The sequence below is a fragment of the Crotalus tigris genome, unplaced genomic scaffold, assembly GCF_016545835.1.
Source record: "Crotalus tigris isolate CLP2741 ecotype Arizona unplaced genomic scaffold, ASM1654583v1 scf7180000018058.1502924, whole genome shotgun sequence".
Lineage (NCBI taxonomy): Eukaryota > Metazoa > Chordata > Lepidosauria > Squamata > Viperidae > Crotalus > Crotalus tigris.
In genome coordinates, this window is record NW_024096801.1 from 879104 (window position 1) to 907079 (window position 27976).

The 27976-nt window shown below is 38.6% G+C and overlaps 1 protein-coding gene and 1 pseudogene across 1 annotated transcript; both read right to left on the reverse strand.

The window, feature by feature from the left end:
• Positions 1 to 10198: 10198 nt before the first annotated feature.
• On the reverse strand, positions 10199 to 17551 carry LOC120309727 (annotated as a pseudogene).
• A 2694-nt stretch (positions 17552 to 20245) lies between these two features.
• LOC120309728 (vomeronasal type-2 receptor 26-like) lies at positions 20246 to 25457 on the reverse strand (the record flags this gene model as incomplete). The annotated part of the gene is made up of 5 exons (XM_039347251.1): positions 25170 to 25457; positions 23514 to 24371; positions 22414 to 22632; positions 21622 to 21748; positions 20246 to 21114 (listed from the first exon to the last, which is right to left on the reverse strand). Coding segments are annotated over exons 1-5 (2361 nt in total), but the record flags the coding sequence as incomplete, so codon positions are not given.
• Positions 25458 to 27976: the final 2519 nt, after the last annotated feature.

Genomic DNA, 27976 nt, shown 5'->3' on the forward strand with positions numbered 1-27976 from the left:
ACTACCGTAAAAAACAGATTAGAAACACAAGTTAAGATAGGCAAGAAAATGGTAAGTGAGCACCAGTCTACTCTAGATGACTTCAAATCATCAGGACCAGGTGGACTACACCCCAAGGTTCTGAAGGAACTGGCAGATGTGATCTCAGAACCACTGAACTATATTTTTCAAAGTTCCTCGAGCGCTGGGGAATTACCAGAGGACTGGAAAAGAGCTGAAGTAGTTCCCATCTTCAAAAAAGGAAAAAAAAAATGGATCCAGGAAACTACAGACCTATCAGCCTGACCTCAATACCTGGAAAGATCTTGGAAAAGATAATCAAACAACGAATCAGCGAACACCTAGAGGGAAACAAAGTCATTACCAAAAGCTAACATGGGTTTGTCAAAAACAAATCATGCCAGACAAATCTTATTGCATTCTTTGACCAGGTGACAAAATCAGTGGACCAGAGGAATGCTATGGATATAATTTACTTGGACTTCAGTAAGGCATTTGATAAAGTAGACCACAACCTACTACTTGATACGTTAGAAAAACTTGGGTTAGACAGCATCACCATCAAATGGATTCGTAGCTGGCTGACCAGCTGTACTCAGCATGTGGTCCTCAATGGAACTGCATCTACATGGAGGGAAGTATGTAGTGGGATGCCCCAGGGCTCTGTTCTGGGCCCAGTGCTCTTCAACATTTTCATCAATGATTTGGATGAGGGGAAAGGTGGGGAACACATCAAATTTTCAGACGACACCAAGCTGCCAGGAATAGCCAACACTCCAGGAAGGATCTTGACAGACTTGAACATTGGGCGCTATCTAACAAAATGAAATTCAATGGTGAAAAAAAATAAGGTTCTATATTTAGGCAAGAAAAAACAAATGCACAGGTACAATATATGTGGTATCTTGCTCAATAGTAGCAACTGTGAGAGAGATCTTGGAGTCATAACTATGTACCAGCAGTGTGCTGCATCTGCCATAAAAAGCCAACACAGTGCTAGGATTTATTAATAGAGGGATAGAATCAAGATAACGTAAAGTGTTAATATCACTTTACAATGCCTTGGTAAGGCCACACTTGGAATACTGCATCCAGTTTTGGTCACCATGATGTAAAAAAGATGTTGAGACTCTAGAAAGAGTACAGAGAAGAGCATCAAAGATGATTAGGGGACTGGAGGCTAAAACATATAAGGAACGGTTGCTGGAATTGGGTATGTCTAGTCTAATAAAGAGAAATACGAGGGGTGACATGATAGCAGTGTTCCAATATCTCAGGGGATGCCACAAAGAAAAGGGAATCAAACTATTCTCCAAAGCACCTGAAGGCAGGACAAGAAGCAATGGATGGTGTTCTGTTCTTTGCATGGTAGGCATTGAATAGTAAGAGGGTATTAACAGATAAGTCTTTATTTGAGTAAAACAGAACAACAACAAAATGGCTCTACCCCCTTTTATACAATTTCCCTGGGGCATCGCCAGCCAATCATTGCAACCGCTTTTCCTGCTCAAATTGCCTGCTTTAATTATTCCCTCCAGACAGCAAGTCTCCCCGGACAGACCACGTGGTCTGCTGATTGTTCTGGTGCAGCTCCATGCACCTGCTCTCAATTAAGCTCAGTACATAACACTCCTCCCCTCTTGGTTCAGGAGTATATACTAGTTATTGTATAACACTACAACATTTCCATACACAATACAGCAAAACACACAACATTATAGGTCTTTGCATCCCAGTACGGTATAACAACAATATGGACAACATCATAGGTCTACATGCGCAGACACAACATTATAGTATTAAAGCATTAAAGCATTTCAGACATTACAACATTATAGAACCTGAATTGTGTGTTCCAATTCAACATTATAGCACAAGGAATAGTGGGTTCTTATTCCTAAGAAAATACTAGGCCAGCCCATACTCACAGTGACAGAAACCTCATGTAGTCCCCTAAGAACTTTGGTGGGCCTCTGACCCTGTCCAATCACCTCGGAGCTGTTGCAAGTGCCCGGTCTGCAAGCTCGCCTGCCAGGCTTGGCAGACCGGGATTTAGTGACCCGTCCGACATGGGTGAGACTGGATCGTGTATGTTGGCCTGTTCCGTCTGGCTCAACCCAGCATTCCACTATGGGGTGGAATTCCCCTGATCAGCATAAACAGCGGATGGGAACGGTTGACCCAGGTCAGAGTCCTGCTGTTCCGTCGGAGCGAATCCCGCAGTAGAACTGGCTTGGAAATCCGATTCAGAGCAATGTCCCATGGGCATGGTGCCTGAGTCAGGAGCTGCCTTGTGGGCAAACCCCTCTTTTGATAATTGCAGTGATTGTCAGTCACTATGCTGTGGATCTTCCCAATCAGAATTGAGAGGCTCGAGTGATTCCTCCCCCCCGAGAGCAGAGCATGGGGTGGAAGAGTGGCTACGTAATTGCCAGCGAAGCTATGAGCCGTCACAGCACAACCATCATCCAACACCACTTTGTAGGAAAGGGGCCTGGTAACCTTAGCAATCACAGCTATCATCCACAATGGACCCAGACCATAACTGTGAGTCCAAACTGGATCTCCTACTTTCAGTAGCCTCGATGCCCATGGCTGGGACACCTGTGATGCAACCTGGTCTACGTGTAATCTATCTAACTTGGTGATGTCGGTGACCCCATCGGAGCTTGGCTGGGCTCTTGCCCGTCGACATGCATGGAGTGGTGTGGTGGCACAGTAGGAAATCTGCCAACCTGTGATGCCAATTTCCATGAGTGATTCTTTTTAAGGAGTCTTTATTGTGCGGACCATTCGCTTCACCTGCCCATTTGAAGCTGGGTGGAACAGTGTCGACGTAGCATGCCAAATTAAATTTGCCCGCAGAAAGGACTGGAACTCCGACGAAATAAATTGAGCTCCGTTGTTGGAGACAATCACATCTGGGAGGCCATGTGTGGCAAAAATGCCTCAAAGCACACTAATGGTAATGGTGGTTGTCATGCTGGACAGTGGAATGACTTCCAGCCACTTAGAGTGACTGTCCAACACTATGAGGAAGAACTGCCCCTGCAAGGGGCCAGCGTAGTTGATATGGATCCTCGACCATGGAGTTTGGGTGGTTTCCCATCTATGGACAGGAACCTGTGACATTTCAGGCTAGGACTGTTGGCAATTGGTATACCTGTGGACCTGGGCCTCGATATCTTTATCAAGCCCCGGCCACCAGAGATGGCTATACGCAAGTGCCTTCATGCGAACAATGTCCGGATGTCCCTCATGCAAGGACTCTAGGACTCTAGTCCTCAGTGAGGCTGGAATTACTACCCTACTTCCCCACAGAATACAATACTTAAAGGTAGACAACTCATAGTTCCTTTTCTAGAAACTCTGGAAATTAGGGCCAGGACACTTGTCAGGCCATCCGGTGAGCACACAGTTCAACACGCGTGTTAGTGTGTTGTCGGTAGATGTCTCTGCGGCTACATCCCCTGCATTGAGGGGAGACTCCAGCAAATCCTGGATGGACAGGATGTGGTTAGCTGGTGCTGGATCGGGTTCTAATTGTTTTAAGGGCAGCCTACTTAGGCCATCGGGTCAAGAAGCAACAGTGAGAACTGGACACAGAACCACTGATTGGTTCAAAATTGGGAAAGGAGTCCGGCAAGGCTGTATAATGTCGCCCTGCCTATTTAACTTATATGCAGAGCACATCATGAGAAAGGCAGGGCTAGATGAATCAAAAGTTGGAATTAAGATTGCCAGGAGAAATATCAACAACCTAAGATATGTAGATGATACCACTCTAATGGCAGAAAGTGAAGAGGAACTAAAGAGCCTCTTGATGCGGGTGAAGAAGGAGAGTGCAAAAGTTGGCTTGAAACATTAAGAAAACCAAAATCATGGCATCTGGCCCTCTCAATTCCTAGGAAATAGATGGGGAAGAAATTGAGGTAGTGACAGATTTTATTTTCCTGGGCTCCAAGATCACCTCAGATAGGGACTGCAGCGAAGAAATTAAAAGACGCTTGCTCCTGGAGAGGAAAGCTATGGCAAATCTAGACTAAAAAGCAGAGACATCACCCTATCAACAAAAGTGCGTATAGTCAAGGCCATGGTTTTCCCAGTTGCAATGTATGGATGTGAAAGTTGGACCTTAAGAAAGGCTGAGCGACAAAGAATTGAACTATGCTGCTGGAGAAGATTCCTGCGAGTCCCTTGGACTGCAAGGCATTCCAACCGGTCAGTCCTAGAAGAGATCAACCCCGACTGCTCTTTAGAAGGCCAGATCCTGAAGTTGAAACTCAAATACTTTGGCCATCTAATGAGAAGGAAGGACTCATTGGAGAAGGGCCTAATGCTGGGAAAGATTGAGGGCAATAGAAGAAGGGGACGACAGAGAATGAGGTGGTTGGATGGAGTTACTGAAGCAGTAGGCGTGAGCTTAAATGGACTCCAGAAGATGGTAAAGGACAGGAAGACCTGGAGGAACATTGTCCATGGGGTCGCGATGGGTCGAACACAACTTTGCAATTAACAACAACAACTCAGGCCACCTGCATGGCCCATCTCTTTGCCCGGTTTGTGTACCAAGCAATAATCATACGCGGACAGGAATATTGACCACCTCAACATTCTAGGAGAAATGATTTGGGGTGTCTGTTTGTTCATTGTGAACAACCCCATAAGTGGCTTATGGTCAGTAAAGACCATGAAATGGCGGCTATACAAGAAGTCGTGAAACTTCTTGATGCCTGCCATGATTGCCAAAGCTTCCCTATCTATTTGAGTGCAGTTTCGCTCAGCAGAAGACAGAGTCCTGGAATAGTATGCTATAGGGACTTGTGTCCCATCAGCTCTGAGGTGGCTTAAGACAGCCCTGATCCCATATGGGGATGCATCACAAGCTATGCTAATAAGCAATGTCTCATTGAAATGAGCCAGCACTGCATTGGAAGATAATAAAGCTTTAACTTCTGCAAAACTCTTTTCATGGACTCTTGTCCACTTCCAAGGGGCCTGTTTGTCCAAGAGCCAGTATAACGGCTTTGCCACTGTGGCCTTGTAGGGCAGGAAGGCATGATAGAAATTAAGAAGCCGCAGGAAGGCTTGAAGCTCTCCCTTTGTTTTTGGACTGGGCGCCTGCTGAATTGCTTTAAGTTTTGATTCATCAGGATGGATGCCCTCGGCATCAATTCTAAAGCCCAAGAATTCTGTGGAAGTGACTCCAATCTTGCACTTCTCTTGTTTGAGCTTCAGCCCTGCTTCGCAGAAATGCTGCAAAACTTCCCAAAGCCTATCTGCCAAGTTTTCAACCGACTCCCCTGTGATGAGGATATCGTCGAAGTGTGGGCAGACCCCTGCAATATTATAGAGCGTGTGTTCCATCATGCTCTGAAATATGCCTGGGGCTACATTCACACCAAACTGTAACCTCCGAACCTTGAAGGCTCCCTAGTGATTTACGATTGTTTGGGACTCTGCCATGGTATCATCCACCGGCAGTTGCTAGTAGGCCTGAACCAAATCTAGTTTGGCGAAAATACGCCCTCCCTGCAAAGACGCCAAAATATGGCTGACTACAGGCACCGGATAGGAATGCTGTTGCAGGGCTTTATTCAAAATGCATTTATAGTCAGCACAGATTCTGACTTCTCTGTTGGCCTTAATGGCATGACAATGGGGGTTTCCCATGGACTGCTGTTCACAGGTTCCAGAATGCCTTGCTGAAGCAACTTGTCCAGCTCTGCATTAATCCTTTGCTTGAAAGCAAATGGCCCCCGATGAGGCTTAATCCTTATCAGTGCTATTGAGAGATCTAATCTTAATGCAATAGGAGGCCCTTTGTATGCCCCTAACTCTGGGCTGAAAATATCAGCAAACTCCTTACAAATTTCTGCTAGGCTTGCTGTTTGCAGACTGTTTAGTCCAGTCACCTGGATGCCTTGTGTGTCAAACCAATCGAGTCCAATCAGACTTGTGTAGTTGCCCTTGATCACTACAACATCTAATGGACTCTCAAAATTCCTAAATTTGACGTTAAGTGTGGCCTCTCCCTTGGATTATGGACAGGGTGGAGCCCGTGTCCAGTTCCATGTCCAAGGGAACTCCCCTGCAGTTTAACTACAAGACGAAGCTTCTTTTTTAAGGGCTGAGTGGCCCCTGTTCTACACTCACTTCTTCTCAATGCTCAAAATGCCACCCGGTTTTGACTAGGGGCCCCAGTACCTTTGCGAGGCAACTCTTCCACAGAATGGTCTTTTGCGTGACCCAAACACATGGCAGCAATATGGCCTTGCCTGCCACATGCCCAACAAGCTGTGGTGTGGAAGCAACAGTCGGCCCGCTTATAGCGGCCCCCACACCCAATGCATCGAGGGAAGAAAACTGCCTTATCAATCAGCTTGTGGGGCCTTCTTTCTTGCAGTTGCTGTAACCGGTCGACCTTGCCTTCCAACTCGGAGTCTTCGACTCGCTCGACATCCTCTTGGTGGATGGTTCTGGTACTTGAAGTGTTTCTCAATAGCCGCAAGGCCTTAACAGCACCGCCCACTGCTTCTTCTGCCATTACTTCCCTCAAGACATCCTGGGAAAGAAACAATTTCTCTGGCAAATATCTTCTGCTGAAGATCATGGCTTCTCAGGCCACAGACAAGCTGGTCCCATAACTGCTCTTCCAAGCCCTTAAACTCACACGGTCTAGCAACTTGTCTTAATGCCACAATGAAGTCAGCAGTGCACTCGCCTGGATGCTGGTCCCACTGCTTGAAAGCATGTCGCCACACAATGACTGACAGCTTAGGCTCAAAGTGTTGTTTGAGCATTCTCTTTAGTTCAGTGTACGTGATGGACTGTAATGGTGCCGGAGCAACCAGGTTCACTACTATATCAAAAGTTTCTTATCCACAAAAGCACAACAATGTTGCAGCCTTCAGTCTATCATTTTGCACCTGGTTTACTCTGAGGTAGTTTTTCACCCTGGCAACGTAGGAGCTCCAACATTCAGGGTGTTTGACGTTGAACTTCGAGAGACGTCCTATCTTTGCTATTGTTGTGCTAATGGCGGCCTATTCAACACCTCGTACTGTGCAGGCTTCTGAAGTGGTTCCAGGATGGCTCCTAGTGGCACTCTCCTCCAGCAATTCCGTACTGGCAGGTAGAGCAAAGGAACTGGAACGCTGAACTTCTCAATGACTACAAGGCTTCCCTAATAAGTAAGCACCTGATTTTTGCAGCAGCATGATCCCACCTTCGTCTCCAATGTTCTATTCTTTGCGTGGTAGGCATTGAATAGTCAGAGGGTATTAACAGATAAGTCTTTATTTGAGTAAAACAGAACAACAACAAAATGGCTCTACTCCCTTTTATACAATTTCCCTGGGGCATCGCCAGCCAATCATTGCAACCGCTTTTCCTGCTCAAATTGCTTTAAGGATTTCTTACAGACAGCAAGTCTCCCCGGACAGACCACATGGTCTGCTGATTGTTCTGGTGCAGCTCCATGCACCTGCTCTCAATTAAGCCCAGTACATAACACTCCTCCCCTCTTGGTTCAGGAGTACATACTAGTTATTGTATAACACTACAACATTTCCATACACAATACAGCAAAACACACAACATTATAGGTCTTTGCATCTCAGTACAGTATAACAACAATATGGACAACATCATAGGTCTACATGCACAGACACAACATTATTGTATCAAAGCATTAAAGCATTTCAGACATTACAACATTATAGAACATGAATTGTGTGTTCCAATTCAACATTATAGCACAAGGAATAGCGGGTTCTTATTCCTAAGGAAATACTAGGCCAGTCCATGCTCACAGTGACAGAAACCTCACGTAGTCCCCTAAGAACTTTGGTGGGCCTCTGACCCTCTCCAATCACCTTGGAGCTGCTGCAAGTGCCCGGTCTGCAAGCTCGCCTGCCAGGCTCGGCAGACTGGGACTCAGTGACCCGTCCGACATGGGCAAGACTGGATCGTGTATGCTGGCCTGTTCCGTCTGGCTCAACCCAGCATTCCACTATGGGGTGGAATTCCCCTGATCAGCATAAACAGCGGATGGGAACGGTTGACCCAGGTCAGAGTCCTGCTGTTCCGTCGGAGCGAATCCCGCAGTAGAACTGGCTTGGAAATCCGATTCGGAGCAATGTCCCATGGGCATGGTGCCCGAGTCAGGAGCTGCCTTGTGGGCAAACCCCTCTTTTGATAATTGCAGTGATTATCAGTCACTGTGCTGTGGATCTTCCCAATCAGAATTGAGAGGCTCGAGTGATTCCTCCCCCCCGAGAGCAGAGCATGGGGTGGAAGAGTGGCTAAGTAATTGCCAGCAAAGCTGGTCTATGAGCCGTCACAGCACAACCATCGTCCAACACGCTTTGTAGGAAATGGCTCTACCCCCTTTTATACAATCTCCCTGGGGTGTCGCCAGCCAATCATTGCAACTGCTTTTCCCACTCGAATTGCCTGCTTGCAGACAGCAAGTCTCCCCAGGCAGACCACGTGGTCTGCTGATTGTTCTGGTGCAGCTCCCTGCACCTGCTCTCAAGTTAAGCCCAGTACATAACAGATGGAAACTAACCAAAGAGAGAAGCAACCTAGAACTAAGGAGAAATTTTCTGACAGAACAATCTATAAAATCATCTCCACCTCTGGCAAATTAAGTGATGCTGTGGATGTCCTATTCAGGTGTCCAGAGGCTATAAGGCTCTGGTTTCAACTGAATCCTGGCAAGACTGACTTTAGTTGTGAGACTTTATATCTTTGCTACTGGATGGGGGTTGCACTACTGCTAATGGACCTTGTGTGCAATCTGGGGGTTCTTCTGGGCACAGGACTCCTGCTTGTGACTAGGATAGCCTTTGCATACTTTTGTATTGTGCACAAGTTGCACTTAGTCTTGGATCAAGGAAACTTACTCTTGGTTACTCATGTTCTGGTCATCTCCCAATTAGGAGGTACCCTTCCCCAATTTCATCTGCCTGGCCTATTAGAATTGGCATTTTATGAGTCCCGTCATCTATGGAGCTTCATTTGGCAGGACCTAGTGGTGTGTCTTTTCTGCTGTGGCACCCACATTGTGGAATCTTTTCCCCTTGATGTGAGGATGCTTCATGACTTCTAGGATTTTCAAGGTCCTTTATGACTAAGATATGCCAGCAGGCCTGAATAAATAAATAAATAAATAAATAAATACAATAAACCTCGAAGTGAATTATAATATGTCTAGTTTAAGATACTGAACACTGTTTTAAGCTTGTCCATGCTACCTTTTGAGTACTTTGCACTATGACTTATAGAGTAATTCAGGGAACAGGTGTGGAACATGCTATGCTTATAAAGTCTGCTATGTTTTGTTTGCTTTTTCATTTTCTTTCAACCAGTGAATTATTGCTTTTGAAGATGGTCTCCTTGAAAATGCAGGTGGCTCCTGGAATTTGGATACCTGTTTGCTCAGGAGAGTGAAACAGATACTTTGACAATAAACCTATTTCCATAAGCCTGGGTTTTCCGCCCTTCATAAAGACAGAAAGAATTTATTTCACATAGATAGTATCTGTATTTATAGAGAACTTACAATGACCCTGACAGAGAGAGGCATTATTCTGGTCAACTCTCCTCCCTTGTGTACAGTTTCAGGCCCCAGGAGCAATAATTCTTGTCACTCTTTGATTGAATGTTCATGCCATAGAGCAGAGGAACATCTGAGAGTATTGGGGGCAAAGGCTTTGAATGGCTCCAGGAAAAGATGACTGTGTGATCAGAGCATCTGTCCATCTCACATATAGTTGCTCTCTCAACATGAGACCCAAAGAAGTACGCACAATTAGAAAACAATATAGTTTGGGGAAATAATAATGACAATGATGGCTATTATCAGGGAAAAGGAATACAGTGATATTACAATCTATAGATTTCTGTCTTTATAGGTCCCAAATTAATAGCAGTTTTAGAGCTATACATACTTTACTTTATGAAAGGGAAGGGATTTTGAGGGCAACAAAGAAAGGGGCATCATGATAAAGGTAATTAGTGGATAACATTTGCACAGTAGGAAACAAAATCCCATTTTTGCATTCAGAGATTATTAGATGTTTGTAATAATTTCTCATACAAAGAAACTATCTTAGAACTAACTCCAGATTCAGATGTGATATGGCCCATGATATGATCATACCAAAAGAACAAAATAAGTACTCATATTTTATTACTTTCCCTTTATTAATCTTTCCCTGTTATTAAGCTGGGGCCTCAGAACAAGAATATAGTATTTAGGGAAACAAATGCCACTCAGTAGCCCAGCACTGGATGATAAGATAGAGAAGATCTCCACGGCCACCATGTATTTTCTTCTTGTGCTCAAGTAGGTTGGCACAAATGATAACCAAACACTGCAAAAGACCACCATGCTGAAAGCAATGAATTTAGATTCATTAAAACTGGCAGGTAGCTTCCTAGCAAAAAAGGCAGCAATGAAACAAATAATGGCCAAAAGACCCAAATAACCTAGCACACAGCCAAACAAAAAAATAGTTTGTTCATCACAAGCTATTATGATTTTCCCTTTCAATGAATGTATATCCATATGTGGGAATGGAGGAGAAATACTTAGCCAAACTGTGCAAAGTCCTGCTTGGATAAGAGAGAAGAAAAGGACAACAGAGATTGACAATCTTATCCCCAACCACTTTATCATCCAGGATCCTGGTTTAGTAATTGTGAATGCCATAACCACAGTGATTGTTTTAGCCAAAAGAGATGAGAGAGCAACAGAGAAGATGATACCAAATGCTGTCTGCCGGGTAAGGCAAGTCAACATCTTTGGCTCACCAATAAATAGTAAGGGACAGAGAAAGCAAAACAGGAGGAAGATAAGAAGAATGTAGGTGAGGCCTCTGTTACTAGCTTTGATGATGGGAGTGTCCTGGTGCTTTAGAAAGATTGCAACACAATGGCTGTGATCAGAGCAAAGACAGTAGCAGATGAAGCTAAAGTGATCCCTAGGGGTTCATTATATGACAGGTAACTTATAATCTTGGGAATGCATTGGTCTTGATCCATATTTGAATATTGATCTTCTGGACAATTGACACAAACATCTCCACCTGGAAATAGAAAGAAAAAAAAGAACACAAAACAAAGTTTTTAATGTAAATATACGAACTCCAAGATGGAATGTGCCTGACTTAGTGTTGCCTTAGTTAAGAACTCAGCTTTTACAGCCTATGACAAGCCATTTTGGGAATAAGGGAAACAGTTGCTGATCTGAAATAGCAGTGAGGATTGTGGTTCGAGTGCAAAATGTCCTCTAAAAAGTATTATAGACAGATTATAATCATTTGCAACAGTTTCAAAGTGCAGATTTTAAAAGAAGAAGCTTATCTTTCCTGTCAGAAGTGTTGAATAAATAATAATAAAAACTGTCTTATAGGTAAATACTTAAGATTTTTCTTCTGTGAAATGTTTTTGAAAGAAAAGGAAGGGACTGTTGTCATTTGACACTGCCAAGGCCATTGGCAGCCCCAATTCTCTCTGGGATCAACATTAAATAACATAAGGGACCATTATCTATTATTTTTAAGGAAGAAACATAATCCTCTTAAGTGGCATCCCACATTGCAGGTTAAATTAATGTGCACTATTTTAAAAAACACACATTCAATGCAGAAATGAGATGAAAAATCTTTATAGCACACAAACATCAAAAGGACAAAAAGAAGGCCACACTTGGAATACTGCATCCAGTTTTGGTCACCACGATGTAAAAAAGATGTTGAGACTCTAGAAAGAGTACAGAGAAGAGCAACAAAGATGATTAGGGGACTGGAGGCTAAAACATATAAGGAACGGTTGCTAGAATTGGTATGTCTAGTTTAACGAAGAGAAGGACAAGGGGGGACATGATAGCAGTATTCCAACATCTCAGGGGCTGCCATAAAGAAGAGGGAATTAAGCTATTTTCCAAAGCACCTGAAGGCAGGACAAGAAGCAACGGGTGGAAACTAATCAAGGAGAGAAGCAACCTTGAACTAAGGAGAAACTTCCTGACAGTGAGAACAATTAATCAGTGGAACAGCCTGCCTCCAGAAGCAGTAAATGCTTCAAAACTGGAAGTTTTAAAGAAGAGACTGGACAGCCATTTGTCCGAAATGGTGTAGGGTTTCCTGCCTGAGCAGGGGGTTGTACTAGATGACCTCCAAGGTCCCTTACAACTTTACTACTATTATTATTATTATTAAACTGGACAAACTGGTCTTTATTCCAGAGATTGCTAATTTCAGATATCTGCAAAAAAGTTTGTCTAATAAAAAGAGTATGATACCTTGGGAAATTTTCATTCACTCCAGATTTATAGTTTGCTAGATGTTAAAATGAAGCTCAAATATTCTACCTTTCTGATTTGAAATCTTCCCTTCTGGACATGGAGCACAATCATAACAACAAAATGGTTTTCCTTCCCTTGGTTTCTTTTGATAACCAGGTTGGCAGTTGTTATTGCACAAAGAAATCGGTACCACCTTCACAGAAATATCAGTAGAGAATGGTTATGCACAATACATACTGACATTTTAGAATTCAGACTTGGGGATTAGAGAAGAAAGTGGACAGATGTTGAACTCTGAAATGCTATTCAGTTTCAATGGCCAGGGTGACCGGGGGAAAGTCATGAGAAGCAGTCCCACACATCCAAAAGACATCAGGTTGGGAAGGGATAAAATAGAAGGCTGAGGTAAAAACTGGTTCTGAATATAACTAACCTAATCAAATCTGTTTAGCTTTCTAAGGATAAATTCCTTTTTTGACTCCTCCACAATCCCCTGCCCCAAGGTATCTACTATTTTGGAGATATGAAAGACTTGCAAAGCTTTTAAACACTAGTCCATGGTGCAAAAAAGAGAACTAGCATGGTGTAATATTTAAGATTTTGGGCTAGAATCTGGGAGACCCAGGTGATAGTCCGTCCTCAGCCTCAGGAGCCCTTCTGGATGACTTTAAGCAAGTCACTCTCAGTCTAACCTACTCATAGGTTTGTTTTTGGGAAGAAAAATGGGAAGGAGCCATTTGTATGCCACATTGAGCTCTTATGAATGAACAATGAACAAATGCAGTCTTACAGAATCACATCTTACAGTGTTATGTGAAATCCTAAAAAAAACCTTCCAAATTTCACTATTTTAATTTCTCTATTTTTTAAAGCAGAAATTTGTTAAAGAACTGAAGAGTCAAATATAATATTTATTAAAGTATTCTACATTCCAATGACCTTGTGACTTCTAACACACATTTGATCTCACCTGGTTAAGTGTTTTCTGCCACACAATATGCTCATCCTGAATGGATAATTCTGTGCCTGGAGTAGCATGAGGGTCCAGTCTTCCAATTCTGACTCTAGCAGAAGTTTTATTAGGGAAAGTCACCCAATTTGTAATGTCAAAGCCAGTTATTAATTCTTTATTCTCATCAAAGTGCACTGTTTCTCCAGCACTGTTATTAAATAAAATATTCTTTAGAAAAGGATGGAACTATTTTGAAAGAGAAAAAAGGGAAAAGATTCAGAGGAACAAAGAAGATGTTGAAATGCTAATAGTGAGACTGCTAAGCTATAATTTTTCAGATTTTAGATTGAGCCTAATTCTAGATCTAGTCCTTTGAGTGGTTAGACAGATGTCATATCAAAAGTCAAATTATTTTCCTTGTATATTTTTCAACGATGGACCCTGTACAGTACATGAAATGAAGAAAATATTTAGTTTTTTTTAAAAAGTCCTAAATAGCAAGCATTGAGCTCTATTTACATATATGTTATTGCTGACAACGTTTCTATATAAAATAAGAGAGGATCTCTACTCAGATTACAATACTTTCAACATATGATTCCTGGATGAGTCAGCAATAGGCAGAAATATATCCTTGGGAAATGCTGTAATATAATTTTGTGAAGACAAAGCATATGATGTCATTACCTGCCATGGCTGCAAATTCCAAAAATCCAACATCTTGCCAGCAGGCCATGATCTATGTTTGGATCTGGATTCATATATATTGTGTAGAGCATATGCAACAGCCAGGGCAGCATTATAAACATTGTAAGAGTGGCCAGTCATAATCATTTCAAAATAAGTGTTCGGAAGGTTTTCAAGTATCTCTTTTCCTGTGCAGCGTTCTTTGGTTTTACTCTCCTTTTGTGCAGTAATGTTTTTGAATGAACAGTTGAAACTCTGCTCCCAAAAGTCTTTGACAAAGCCATCTTCCTTTGCCCAGGAGGGATTTATGCTTTGAAGAAATGTCCTGAATCCTAGGGGTTCACTGGAATGAAGAGACAAAGATATGGCTCCATGGAAGGGTTGCATGTTACGATCTCCATGGAATGTACTGGATCTGAAATCCCAGTGTGATGTCAGAATCCACACCTTACCCAAATATGAATCCAAAATAGTTACACGACGTTTCCAGCTCAAATTCAACAAGGATGGAGGGGTGCCATATACAATGAACACATTTGCATTGCTTCCCATAAGAGTTGAAAATATTTTTTCCTCATTTGAAAACACATGCAGCATACTATCTGCAAAAGTCCATTTTAATGTTTTTTCCACAAAGGCAAAACAGATGCCTTTTGCAAAAACCATGAGCCCCAATATTTCCAAAAACCTATCCCCATTATCATTGTCTACAGTGAAGAGCCCAACCCAGGTCCATCTGAAATGCAAAAGCAACTGGACAACCCCAGTGCATTGATGGTATTCATCTGGGACCATTTGATACAAAGAAGATAGTGACATTTTCTTATTCATACTGGAATCAAAGGAACCATAAACAAGCTAAAAGAACATATTGAAACACTTTTTTGAAAGCAGTATAAGTTGCATATGATACGTCTGTTATTCACATCTCTTGCTACCATATTTTAACTACCTAGCTAATATTTAACATAAAATAAAATCTATACTTTGTGTCAATCAGGTTTGCATAATTGGATATTGCTCAAGCTTCTCTATCAACATCCAGCTCGAGAATCCAAATAAAACTTCATTCCGTTTCCAAAAATCATACTGTTTATTGAATACATGGCATGGTAATGTTGAAGCAAAACTAACTCTGAGGTTCTCAGACACCAGTTCATAGAATGAAACAATAATTTATCTGGCCAAACCCCCACCCTCTCACATAGTCCATGTAAACAATTTCACTTTGTTATGGGAACTGTCTGCTTCCTTTCCACACCTGCTGCAGTGCCCTTGGAAAGATTTTAGGCTCTCATGGTCTTCAGTGGAATTATAGAGGTTTTGTTTCTCCATCTAAACCATTCTCAAGCAACATCTCACCCCCTTACTCTAGTGGTAATTTGAAACGAAGAGGCATGCAGCTGCCAAAGTTTCATTCTTGACATTTAGAGAAAAATATTGGACAAAATTTTCTCATCTGAATATCGGGCTAGACAGGGGCACATTCCAAAATAGCAATAGGTCCAGAATAAAAACTAAATTTGAATTAATTTAATTTACAATTAAATGTTTTTAAAAATACATTTCTTTAGTGTGAAAACTCTTCAGTGATGCATTTAATATTTTCTCTCTGCTATCATTGGAATAATTATATTTATGATTTATTTACTAAATATATTATTCATTGCTATTACTAGAGACATTTTTAATATTTATATGTCTCTAGGGGACCCACTTGAAGGGCTTTGGAGGGGCTTCTGGCAGTCCTAAACCTCATATTCAAATTGGAACTGAAACTACAGCCAAGCACACAAATTCCTCGAATGAGCCTATAGTGTATATGAATGCAGACCTTATAATATATTTTACTTTTGTTAAATGAGTAAATATGCCATGACTCCAATCCAATATTGACTTTTGAATTTTCTAAAAATATCAGTATTATTGAATTTTCTTTGAATAAGCCTGGTTTGGGAATTGATATTATAAAAAGAAAAAAAATGTGATAGGGATGAAATAGTGATCCATGGTGGTTAACAAAGATAATTTAATTGTCTTTTCCAATTATTCTTATGGGTGTAAATCCTAATTGATAGATAGATATCCTTTGTGCTAAAATATTTTACCTCCAATATAAGAGCTGAAGTTCAAAGAATCAACCTAATCTATCTAAATTATATGCTTTCCCTTTTAAAATGAATAACCATTTATGATCAAAGTGAAGAAAAATCCAGTTTCATTTGAAATATTTGCTATCCCATTTCAGTCCTACCTGTGGCATCTTGTAGGCATCTAAGGCAATAGCCATATACAGGGTGATTTCAGAACAAAATCCCCCAATGGTGGCTATTGGAGGACTTTGGCTATCACATCCATAGTTGGGCAAAAATCTGTGCCGGGAGGAAAGAAGACCAAAAGTGCTCATAAATGTTATTTGTGGATCATGATAGCTGTCATAGATGTGGAATCCCATTGTGGTATTTGGTAAAATGGAAGGATTATCATTGATTTCCTTTATAGCAAACACTAAGGCAAGAGCATGCTTGTAACTCTTTGGCATCATACTGCAATGAAAGAGATTTATTGTTTAATAGAACTACAAATAGTCTCATCATCATCATGGTCATTTGTGATTTGAGCTGTAGCCTTTCACCTTCAATAAATAATAGCTGTTTCTGAAATATGTATGAAGGAAAACACTCTATTTTTCATTATGTCTGTATATCTATTTCCTACTCCCAAACTTCTGTTTTCAAAGTATATTCTCACTGTTGGTGCCTTGTAGTGATTTGAGAAGTCTATATAATTATATTGGAGAAATTATTTAGGAAATGTGATATGTAATATTTTATAGGAATTTTAGATCTTGTAAGCTAACTACAGAAGTTGCCCGTACTTAATTTTATATAATAAATATGAACAACTACTTCACATTTGCTGTAATTATTTTTATAACAATCCATAAGATATGTCCATATTAGAAAGAAGAAAAATGCAGAGTTGAATTAAAGAATTTTTCAATTTAGTCCTTAGCTTTTTCTACTATCATCTTAAGCATGAGTGCATGTGACCTGACTATTAGCAGTTTCTACCAGGATAATTTCTGTGAAGGAGGAAAAACTGCCAAACTTATTTGTGTCTGTAGGAGCCTTTTCCCCTTAATATCACCATTTTAAAGATTTTTTCCCCCTCAGTTGTGGAGTACGTTGCTAAAGGTGAAATGATCAAGATTAAATTAAGAAAAAATAATCCCAGAGATTATTTTCATTTATCCAATTCCGCTCATAAAATTGTAAATAAGGGATCTTCAAATTCTTGTCTGGTTCTGTTCCCAATCACTAAAGTTTAAACAAAAGGATCATAGGAAAGAGAACTCCTTACATGGCTTCGTGGATCAACATTGGAGAGGGCTTTTCATCAAAATTCGTTGGGAAACGCAGATAAAAGACTTGGGAAGTAATTTCTCCAATGACAAGGTCTCCTGGCTGGTAAAACTCATGCAAAATGGGAAGTGGCTCACTTACACTGCACTTGGTGGAATAAGTCTTTGTATCAGGATGAATGAATTGCAGCTTGCACACACTATGAGGCAGGACCATGAAAAGCACCATCATCTTGACAATAAAACTTGCTTCCCAGAGCTCCATTTTCCCTTTCATATCAGCAGTATTTTATTCCTAATGCAATGGTCATTAAATCAAAGTCTACTTTGATAAATAGTGACACCTTCATTTATAGCCTGATTTGTAAGAAGATGGTTGTAGTAATTTTAATATTTTATAATATTATAATTGCTTTGCATATGGTTTCATGATCTTATACAACCTTTTGTTACTCAAAATCCTGAAGGCCAAAATGACAAAGTCTTATTTCTTGCAGGTCCTTTCCTGCCCCCCTCCTTTGTTTCTTTATTCTATCACTCAGATTTCCACAACATCTTGACTGGCAGGGAAATTCCTTAGAGAAGTATAATTAATTACAGTGCTTTCCCTTATTACTGACATTATTGTAGCACTAGAATCTGGAGAGAATCCTATTTCTCCAGCTTCAGAAATCCCAAGCATGCTTTTGATTCTATTTACTAGAGCCAGGTTCTCTCTCCTGAAAGCTCTATGTATAAAATATAAAATCATGTATTATGATGATTACAGTCTCATGACCTGTTTGGAGAGCCATGATTAAGAATGGAGAACTTAGGGCAGTGATGGCGAACCTTTTAGAGACCGAATGCCCAAAAACCGCCCCCACCTGTCCCCGCTCTGCCCTGCCTGCTGGGCCACCATCACCTCCATGGCCCACCATAGATCACTCAGGCAGCCCAGCGGTACCATGGCAGCCACGCCCTCAACCCATGCTCCACAACATCATTTGTGCATAATGGGGTGCAAGGGCAGAGTCTTGTCCCTGCTGCCTGGCTACCATGTCCTTGGCTGCACTGCTTTGTGTGGGCTGCGCCTGGGGGCAACTCTCCTCTGGGGGTCTGCTGGTGAGAAGGGGGCTGTGGGAAGATGCGGGGCTGGGGCAATGGTGCGTATACCCATAGAGTGGGCTCTGAGTGTCGCCTCTGGCATGTGTGCCATAGGTTCGCCACCACTGACTTAGGGTCTTCATATATTTCAGAGGATTCATTATAGTAGGTACCATTCTTTCCATATCCCTTCAGTGAGAAATTTGAAGCAGCTGTCTGAGGTGGGCAGACTACCTTTTTGTCTACATTTATTTATTTGCTGCCCATCTCATAGTGAACAGATGCAGTTCATTCTTGATGAGAATGAATAAGGCAATAAAGAGTGAAAAAAATGACATACAACCTATTATAAAAATTGACAGAAATTAATTTCTTGCAAATAAATTCATTTAATTCATTCTCAATCCACTCATTTTCTTTTTGCTAAGTAACTCATTTCTCCCTGTCTGTTTTATCTGGAACACCAGCACATACATACATACACACACACAGACAGACACACAGACAAATGAAACTCAGGATCATTTGATAGCTATCTCTGAAAAAATGTGAATCTTTGTTACCCTGGTTCCAAATGACAGAAAAGTATTTTGTTGTTGCAGAAGGCAGAATTATTTTATTTATTTGAACCATACACAGTAAAGTAATCCTGAATACGGCAGTTAACTGTCCCAAAGGGCAATTGCTTGAAGTGAGTGGGTCTGTGGAGCTTCAAAAATAGAATAAAGAGGTTGTAATTTTGAAGATTTTGAAAAATCTTTTGCTCTTCACTAATTAGAGAAAATGTCACTAAAGCAAATTATTTCAATATCAAGACATTGTTAATTAAACAATGCTAGGCTATCTTAACTTGGATAATTAGAGTGGATTGGATCAGTTAACAAGGTATAGTCATATGCTATACAAATGAACATCAAGTCTACATAATATAATTCCCTAACTCTTTACTTAAAAAATGTTTTCCCCTTTTTATTAAAAAGATATAAAAGAAATGATTAGCTTCCTTTCTTTTATATAAAGGAATAAATTGTATATACTTGTTAACTTTCATCAGAAAATTTCAACATTTTCCAAGGGAGAGCTGCAAAACTATCAAGACATTTTTTTCAATTCAATTCAGTTATATATTTTCAACTGGCTTATTGGATATTTGTACTATTAACTGAACTAGAGAATTAAATGAAAACACATATACAGATATAATTACCTTCAGAAAATAATAATTTGAAGTAATTTTAGATTATTTATGTTGTTTTCTTTCCAAAATGTGGCAAAAATATTCCACAGTATAGACATCATATAAATAATGATACTTTCAGGTAAATTTCATTCTCTTGTAAACTCATGAATAAATTAATAATGAAATCTACGGTTCTAAGAATACATGAACACTATTTCATTTATATGTTAGGACTAATCTATCATATTTCCTTCCTTATTTTTGAAACCCATAACAAGGCTGAAAGTTACCAAAATTGGGAAAAGAAGCAAATTGGTGTACCTTCACAGAAAAAAGAACACATCCAGACTTTTACATCAAAAAAGTGATCAATTTTTTTTTGTTCTGCCATCTCACTAAATTGTTTAAAATTGTGTTGTTTAAAATTAAGCACTTGCTGGAATATGTCTGTTTTAACTTTAATTTTCTATCATATAAATACTATTATCCTGAGCTGTTAATTTATTGTTTCTTGGGTTACGTATTTCTAGTCTAATTTGAAAACTCAGGGTAAAAACATCAGAAGAAAATGATTTGTTTTCTAGATGTTTTGTTTTATTATTTTACTTTTTCTTCTCTTTCTGTTTTTTTAAATATATTCCTTATTAATTGTCCTCTGTGGTTCAGTTCAGGCCTGAATACAATTATGTAGCATTTAGGGAAAAAAATGCAACCCAGTAACCCAGCACTTGAAGTTAAGATAGAGAATACTTCAACAGCAACCACATATTTTCCTTTGGTGCTTAGGTACATTGGACCAAAAGACAACCAAACACTGCAAAAGATCAACATGCTGAATGTAATAAATTTGGCTTCATTGAAACTGTCAGGTAACTTCCTGGCAAAGAATGCCACAAAGAAGCTGACCATAGCCAGAAAACTCATATAGCCCAAGACAAGACAAAACATGGTAACTGAGCCCTCATTGCATTCCAGAATAATTTCCTCATAGAGAGAGTTTAAGTCCCTATCTGGGAATGGTGGAGAAGTAAACAACCAAAGAGAACAAATGCACACTTGGATAGCAGTACAGGAAAACACAATGGTATCTCCAATTTTTCTCCCTATCCATTTCCTCATCTTGGACCCAGGCTTGGTAGCCACAAAGGCTAGAACAACAGTAATTGTTTTGGCCAAAACACTGGAAAGGGCCAAAGAGAAGACAATGCCAAAGGCTGTTTGTCGGAGAATACATGTGATAGATGTTGGTTTTCCAATGAAGAGGAGAGAGCAAAGAAAGCAAAGAAAGAGAGAGAAGAGAAGAGTATAGGTGAGGTTTCGGTTGTTTGCTTTGACTATAGGAGTATCTTGGTGTTTCCAAAAAGTTCTAAGCACCCAAATTGTTGTCATAGCAAAAACAACTGAAGAGAAAGCTAAAGCTTTCCCCAAAGAACCTTCATGTGAGAGATAGTTTAGACCTTTGGGAATACATTGAGTTTTGTCTGGAGCTGAATATTGATCTTCTGGGCAGTCTTTGCAGAAATCCATATCTGGAAAAAGAAACATAGTGGGGGTTTGAAAGAACATAATGATTTGATTCTCATTCACTTTCCTTTTTTAATACCTCCAGTTTACAGGTATTTTCTTTCTGAATTTATTATTTTGATTTCCTGTCTTTTGTCCAAGAGGTATAATTGTGATCTAGTTTTTCTCCAAACCTTATCCTCCTAACAATTTTATAAGATCAAATTTGAAGGAACACGATTGGCCAAATAAATACTATTGTAGAATTGAAAGTAAGAATAGTTTTTTCCACTCATAGTTAAAGTCCCTAGTTAAAAGTGGACTTTCTGGTATCAAAGAAGTTTTATTTAGAAATATTTGCATATCATGGCAAACTTAGATGCTGAGACTGAAAATTGAACAATTTCATATACAGGGCTATTTATTTTCTAATGCCCATTCTCAATACATCAACATTTTTGAAGCATATGATATTCCTGTTTTCATGGGAATTCCAGCCATACATGAAATCTTTTTGAAAAGTTGTCACTTACCTTTGTAGAAGGAAACTTTTCCTTCTGGACATGGACTACAAACATAACAGCAAAATGGCTCCCCTTCCTTTTTTTCCATGGTGTTACCAGGATGGCAGCGATCATTACACAGAGAAATGGGTAGCTCCTATCCAAAATGTCCATAAATACATTTTCAGAATTGGGAAACATTGTTTTGAAAATTATGGTTTTAGAAGATAAAAAGGGCACCATATCACAACTGTTCCTGACTTCATATTTGTTGCTAAACTCAGTTAAATCTCTAGAAACAAATTATAAATGATCAGTTAATATGTGATGCAACATATCAATTATTGGAAGTTCATACAGAGTTCTGAGAATGTAGCTATAACTCATAAATGAATGCAGATTAAAGTAATAAAAACTAGTCCTTCAAAGCAAATCAAATTCCATTCAAAAGTATTTTTGATCAATTTATTTAGTTTAGCCATTTTCCTTTCTGAAAACATCTCCATTTGCAGTTTGTTTCAAATCATTTAAAAACATCTCTAGCTGTCCAAGACTTCTATAGGTTTCTCATTTTACAGCTCATAATTTCAAAAGCTATGTCACCTTCTAAAAAAATAATGGTCCTCTCTAGTACATGTAATATATTCTTCCTGATGCAAACATTACTTTAAATTATTTATAAGTATAACAAAGATTTTTCTGTCCAAAAACTAAATCTGAAAATGAATTGGAATAGATTAATATAATGATTCTTTCCCCAAACAAACAGGTGAATTTCTCCTGATAATTATGAATTTTTTTAAATAAAGTTTTTTTCCTTACCTGATTAAATCTTCTATGCCACACAATTTTTTCATCTTCGATTGACAACCTTTTGCTATGAGGATCCATCTTTCCAACTATGACTCGATCAAAAGTTTTATTTGGGAAAATTATCCAATTTGTGATGTCAAAATCTATTATTAATTCTCCATTTTCATCAAAATGTACTGTTTCTCCAGCACTGTTGTTGAATGAGATACTCTTTAGAGAGGGATGGGCCTATCTTTTCAAAAAGGAAACAAGAATGCATTGTATCTCATTCATAATGAAACTGATTAGCATTTATTGCAGAGGAATTTATAGTGTTTAATATCACTAAAAGGATATATCTTAAAACTCATTTGAACCTCATTGATGATAGACTTGATGGGGAAATTGAAAAAAGTGTTGGTGGCAAATAACGTTTGTATTATTAAACTTATTTATTAAAGTTCAAATGTTTTAGTATTATAATTAACATTTATTTATTAAACAAATTTATATAGCTGACCAACTCACACACAGTGTCTCCTTTAAATATTACTACTTTGTAGTCCTACATAAGCACTAAATAGCAATATGACCATACACTATATTTCAAAAAGAAAGCTATATGGTAGAAAGGAAACAAAAAAGAAATAAGCTGTTGTGGAAACTATGTGAAACTAGGGAAAGAAAAAAAGTCAGAGGAAAAAAAATCTTATGAAATAGTTTAAAAATTAACCAATACAAATAGAAACAAAAACAACCAAGAATCTAAATTGTATGAAATTCTATTTTTCTTTAGTGTGATCAGATTATTACATTTATATCATATACTTCAATTTTGTCAATGTATGATTCTGAATTGTCCAAAAAGTATGATAAAAAACTGTACACATGACACACATAACATATCATGTTCCTATTTCTAAACATGAAATATATCAAGGTACCATATGGAATCATATTGTCTGGTCTTGCTTCTCCTTTGGGGCAATGCTTCTGTATTATTGTCAAAACGGCTACATGGAAGTATCCATTTTGTTATCAGGAATCAGGTTCAACTTGAGAGAGATTCCTCTTTACTATTATTATAAATTATGCATAAAAATAAAACTGGTCTTTTTGAGTAACATTACCTGCCATGGCTGAAAGCTCAAAACTTTCAAACTTTTTTGAGCAACCTTTGATCTGGATTTTGACCTAAACTCATGTATAATATGTAATGCATGTGCAACAGCATAGGCAGCATTGTAGACATTATAGCTGTGTCCAGTCATTTTCATTTCAAAGAAAGTCCCAGGAAGACTCTCCAACTTTTCTTCTCCTGTGCAAACTTTCTTGGGCTCTTTCTCTGAAATTACACTGTAGTTTTTCATTGAACAACTAAAAGCATTTTCCCAAAAGTCCTGAATAAAGCCATCTTCTGATTCCCATGAAGGATTTACATTTTCAAGGAATGCTTTAAATCCCAATATTTCATTTGAATGAACTGAGAATGATATAGCACCCTGGAAGAATTGAATATCCCAGTTCTTTTGATAGTCACTTAATCGGAAATCCCACTGTTCTGTCACAATCCACACTTTGCCTAGGTTTGAATCAAAGACTACCATGTGAAGATACCAGCTCAAATTTAGCATGGAAGGAGGTGCACCATGGACAATAAAAACATTTGCTTTGCTTTCCATGAGAGAAGGAAATTTGTCCAAGTCATCTAAAAACAAGTCTAATATATCAGCAACATATGTCCATTTGGGCGTTCTTTTGATAAAGGCAGAACAGATACTATTTGAAGAAAGTATTGGAACCAATTTTTGGAAAAATCTTTCTCCATTGTCATCATCCACTGCAAAAAGTCCAACCCAAGTCCATCTAAAATGTATCAGCAATTGGACAATCCCAGAGTACTGTTGAATTTCATTTGGAACCATTTGGTACAAGGAAGCAAGCAGTGTTTTGTCATTCATTCCTGAGACAAAAGATCCATAAGTAATCTAAAAACAATTATCCAGTATTTTATTTAATGTAATAATTATTGTACAACCATTGCATTTTAAAAGCACTTATGAACATGCATTGTTTTTGCTAGACATTTCTGAGAGTGAAGTTATATTTTAACTTTAAATCCTGAAAAAACTTCAAAATGGTATAAAATTTGAATTTTAAGATAATTTTTTTTTAGCCTGAAGCCCTCAAGTAATTTGGTTTCCGGAGTTTCTCTGCTCCTATTTAGGTATTTTAAATTGACCTAGTTCACCCCTTGCTCAATTAAGGATCTATAATCCTGGGCTGAATTAGTAATCCATTCTCTGCCTAAATATTCAATTGAAGAAGATGCCTTAACTTTCTGAGGAAGTCTGATTTAGTGTCAGATGTCATTGTGGACAAGCTAACAAAAACCAGTTTCTTGTTATTTTTTTGGAAATTGCAGGGAACAAATCTCTACTCCATGTACTTGAAAGCATCAACAAGAATGACTTTTTTCCCTTTAATCTCTCTCTCTCACTTTCATACATATTACAAACAGCCACATAAAAATTCATTTTCTGTGCGCTATTCAGAGACAGATTTACCACTTCATATGCTGCTTCTGAGAACTAACCTTAAAATATGTATAATTTGGGGTAACTCCTTTAAATGTCATGCTATTTTCCTCCTTAATTGTATTTCTGTATATTTTGTTAATCTTATTTTTTCATCCATCATTATTTATAAGCTATGCCCATTACATTTTTAATAAGAAGCTTTTATTGGAGAGGTTGCACATTCCCTCTGTTCCCATCCAACTCTACCTGTGGAATTTTGTAGATAGATAAAACTGTGGCCAGATAGGAAGAGGTTTCAGAATCAAGTCCACCGATAACAGCTACCAACTGGTCTTCAACATCACACATGTAGTTAGGGACAAATCTCTTTTTTGCAGAAAGTAAGCGGAAGACAGTGTTATATGTGAGCTGAACATTGTAGTAATTGTCAAAGATGTTAAAACCCAATGTGACATTAGGAAGAAGCATGGAATTCTCATTGATCTCTTTTATGGCAAATACAAGAGCCAGGATATGCTGGTAGTTTTTTGGCATCACACTGAAAAGTTACATTAGGTATTTTTTTCCAAAAAAAAGAAACATGTTTTCATGTTTTACCAAAATTCAAATAAAGCCTCTTATGTCAGCACAATGACTAACAATTTTAGAAAATCTTGACTTTAGTGCATGAAAGAAAACATACTCTGAAGAAGGTGAAGCCTAACTTGTGTTTATTTTCCATAAGTAAGGCCTAAGAGATTTCCTCATGTACAACATTTCATATAACCTGACATAACATTTCATATACTGGATTTCAAGCTGTGAAGCAGAGAAACTGCACTACATATTTTGATATAGTTACAATTCAAGTAGAATATATTCACATAGGATATAAATTTTGCTTACTGGCTACATGCATAGGACAAATTTCTCATTTGAAAAACCATGCTGAATGGATTGAGTATGTTATGAAATGGAGGAAGCCAGAGAAGCAAGCTTATTTCTGATTCCTTTCCTGAAACTGTTAGATACACCTAAAGTTGCAGGAAAAGAAATTAAATCTAGAATAAACACAGTGCTCTCTCTTTACCCTCTTTCCAGCATTAAAATTCCCATCTGTTCCTTGGATGTTGTAATGAAATATATTCTATTCATGGAATGGTTGAAAAGAACAGAGCAGAGTTTGACCAAATACAGTCCATGAGTTCTTTGCTAAGATGAAAACTAGAAAGTGACTTTTTCTAAATCAAACCCTAAATACAGCTGTTCAGTGATTCAGATATTAGTTCCATTAGGAAAACCGAACAGTGGAAATGGGAATGTTGTAACTTCAAAGTATAACTGATTGCTATCAGTTAAGAAATGGAACCCCTCATGTAATTGGTGACCCATTGATAGAATCTAACCCCTTGAATGTATTCTGATATTAAAAAAATTAAAATCAGGGATGCATAAATCTGATGAATCAGGCAACATACAAATAAGTGTAATAAATAAGCAAAAAATGATTATGATTCTGGTGATGCTAGTAAAATTATTTAAAGGACGTGGTTTTAATGATGAAAGTACAACCACTTATTAATTACAGAAAAATTAAAGAACAAAAGAAGCTATGGAAGTAATCAGCAAAATTTCAGATGAAACAAATAAAGCCTCTATGAGATACTGAAATTTAAATAGATAAAATTAAAGTGCAGTGTTTCAAAATGAATGAATGAATGAAAAGCTTGAGAATCAAGAAGATAGTGATGAAAAAAAATCTGGCAAGCAAACATCAATGTATGAAAATTAACAAAAGTACTATCTGGAATGTTGGATGTATTATAAATCATTATTAAGTGCAAATATTACAAATGGTGTCTTCACTAATATTGAAAATAAAACAGGTTCAATAATAAGGAAAAAAATTAACTCAGAAGGCAGATATCTAGATTCTGCACAGTTTCATTTACTTTTCTTCTGCTCAGGGTGGGACAGAAATGACTTACATGGCTTCTTTCATACTAATCTCTGAGGGTTTTTCTCTGAAATCAATTGACAAGTGGAGGAAAAAGACCTGGGAAACAATTTCTCCAACAGCAAGATTTCCTGGCTGGTAGAACTCATGTAAAATTATGACTGGATCACTTAAGGTGCATAGAATGGAAGGAGCACTGCTGGAAAAGAAATTTATCTTGAACACAACTGGACTTAGTGATAAGATTGAAACAATGATGATGAGACTCAAAGATGCTTTGCAGATGAGCATTTTGTTGATTACTTCATCAGTATGTAATATCTTATATTCAGACTAGGCTAGCAGATTAATAAGGGGGAAGCATACAGATAATGATAGTGAAAGATAATAGGACCGCAGGTGCTGATGTTGTTGACATCTGGAGAAATATTGTCTTCTTTTAACATAGACTTTATGGGGAGCTATCTAAAATATTATTTCTCAAAATTTGAAACAAAAAATGGTAATTGTCACATACATTAGTTTCAATCACAGTAACTAATTTATGAATGTATTAGGAGACAGTTACATGTGTCCTTGGTGCTTTCTTAGCTTGCTTTTTTTCTTGCAGATGTTTCATTACCCTAACTAGGTAACATCATTAGTGCTAGTAAGGAGTGCTGTTTGCTGCCAGTTCTAGTGGCTTGTCTGTCTGTGTGGGTGGGGACAGTCTTCAGGATTCTTTGGTTGGGCTGTTTACTAATAGCTCTGTGTGGCAGTTTCTTGATTGGGGTATTGCTTACTTGATTGTTGGTCTGAAGTTGACCTTGGAGTTAATCTATGCTGATCTGAGTCTTGATTACTGGTGGAGAAGAACTGGAGTCTTTTTCTCTTTTGGGCTGCTTGATTGTCTCTTTTGTGTAGCCTGTAGATATTGTTAATGTCTATGTGTCTATTGATGGCTGATTTGTCAGAGTGCCAGGCTTCTAGAAATTCCCTGGCATTTTTGGATTTGATCAAATACAAACCAGGCCAAATCCAAAAATTCCAGGGAACATCTGCAAGAAAACAAGCAAGCTCAGAGAGCACCAAGGAACCCACATTTCAACCCTAAGCTACAAATATTCTCCTTCATTGG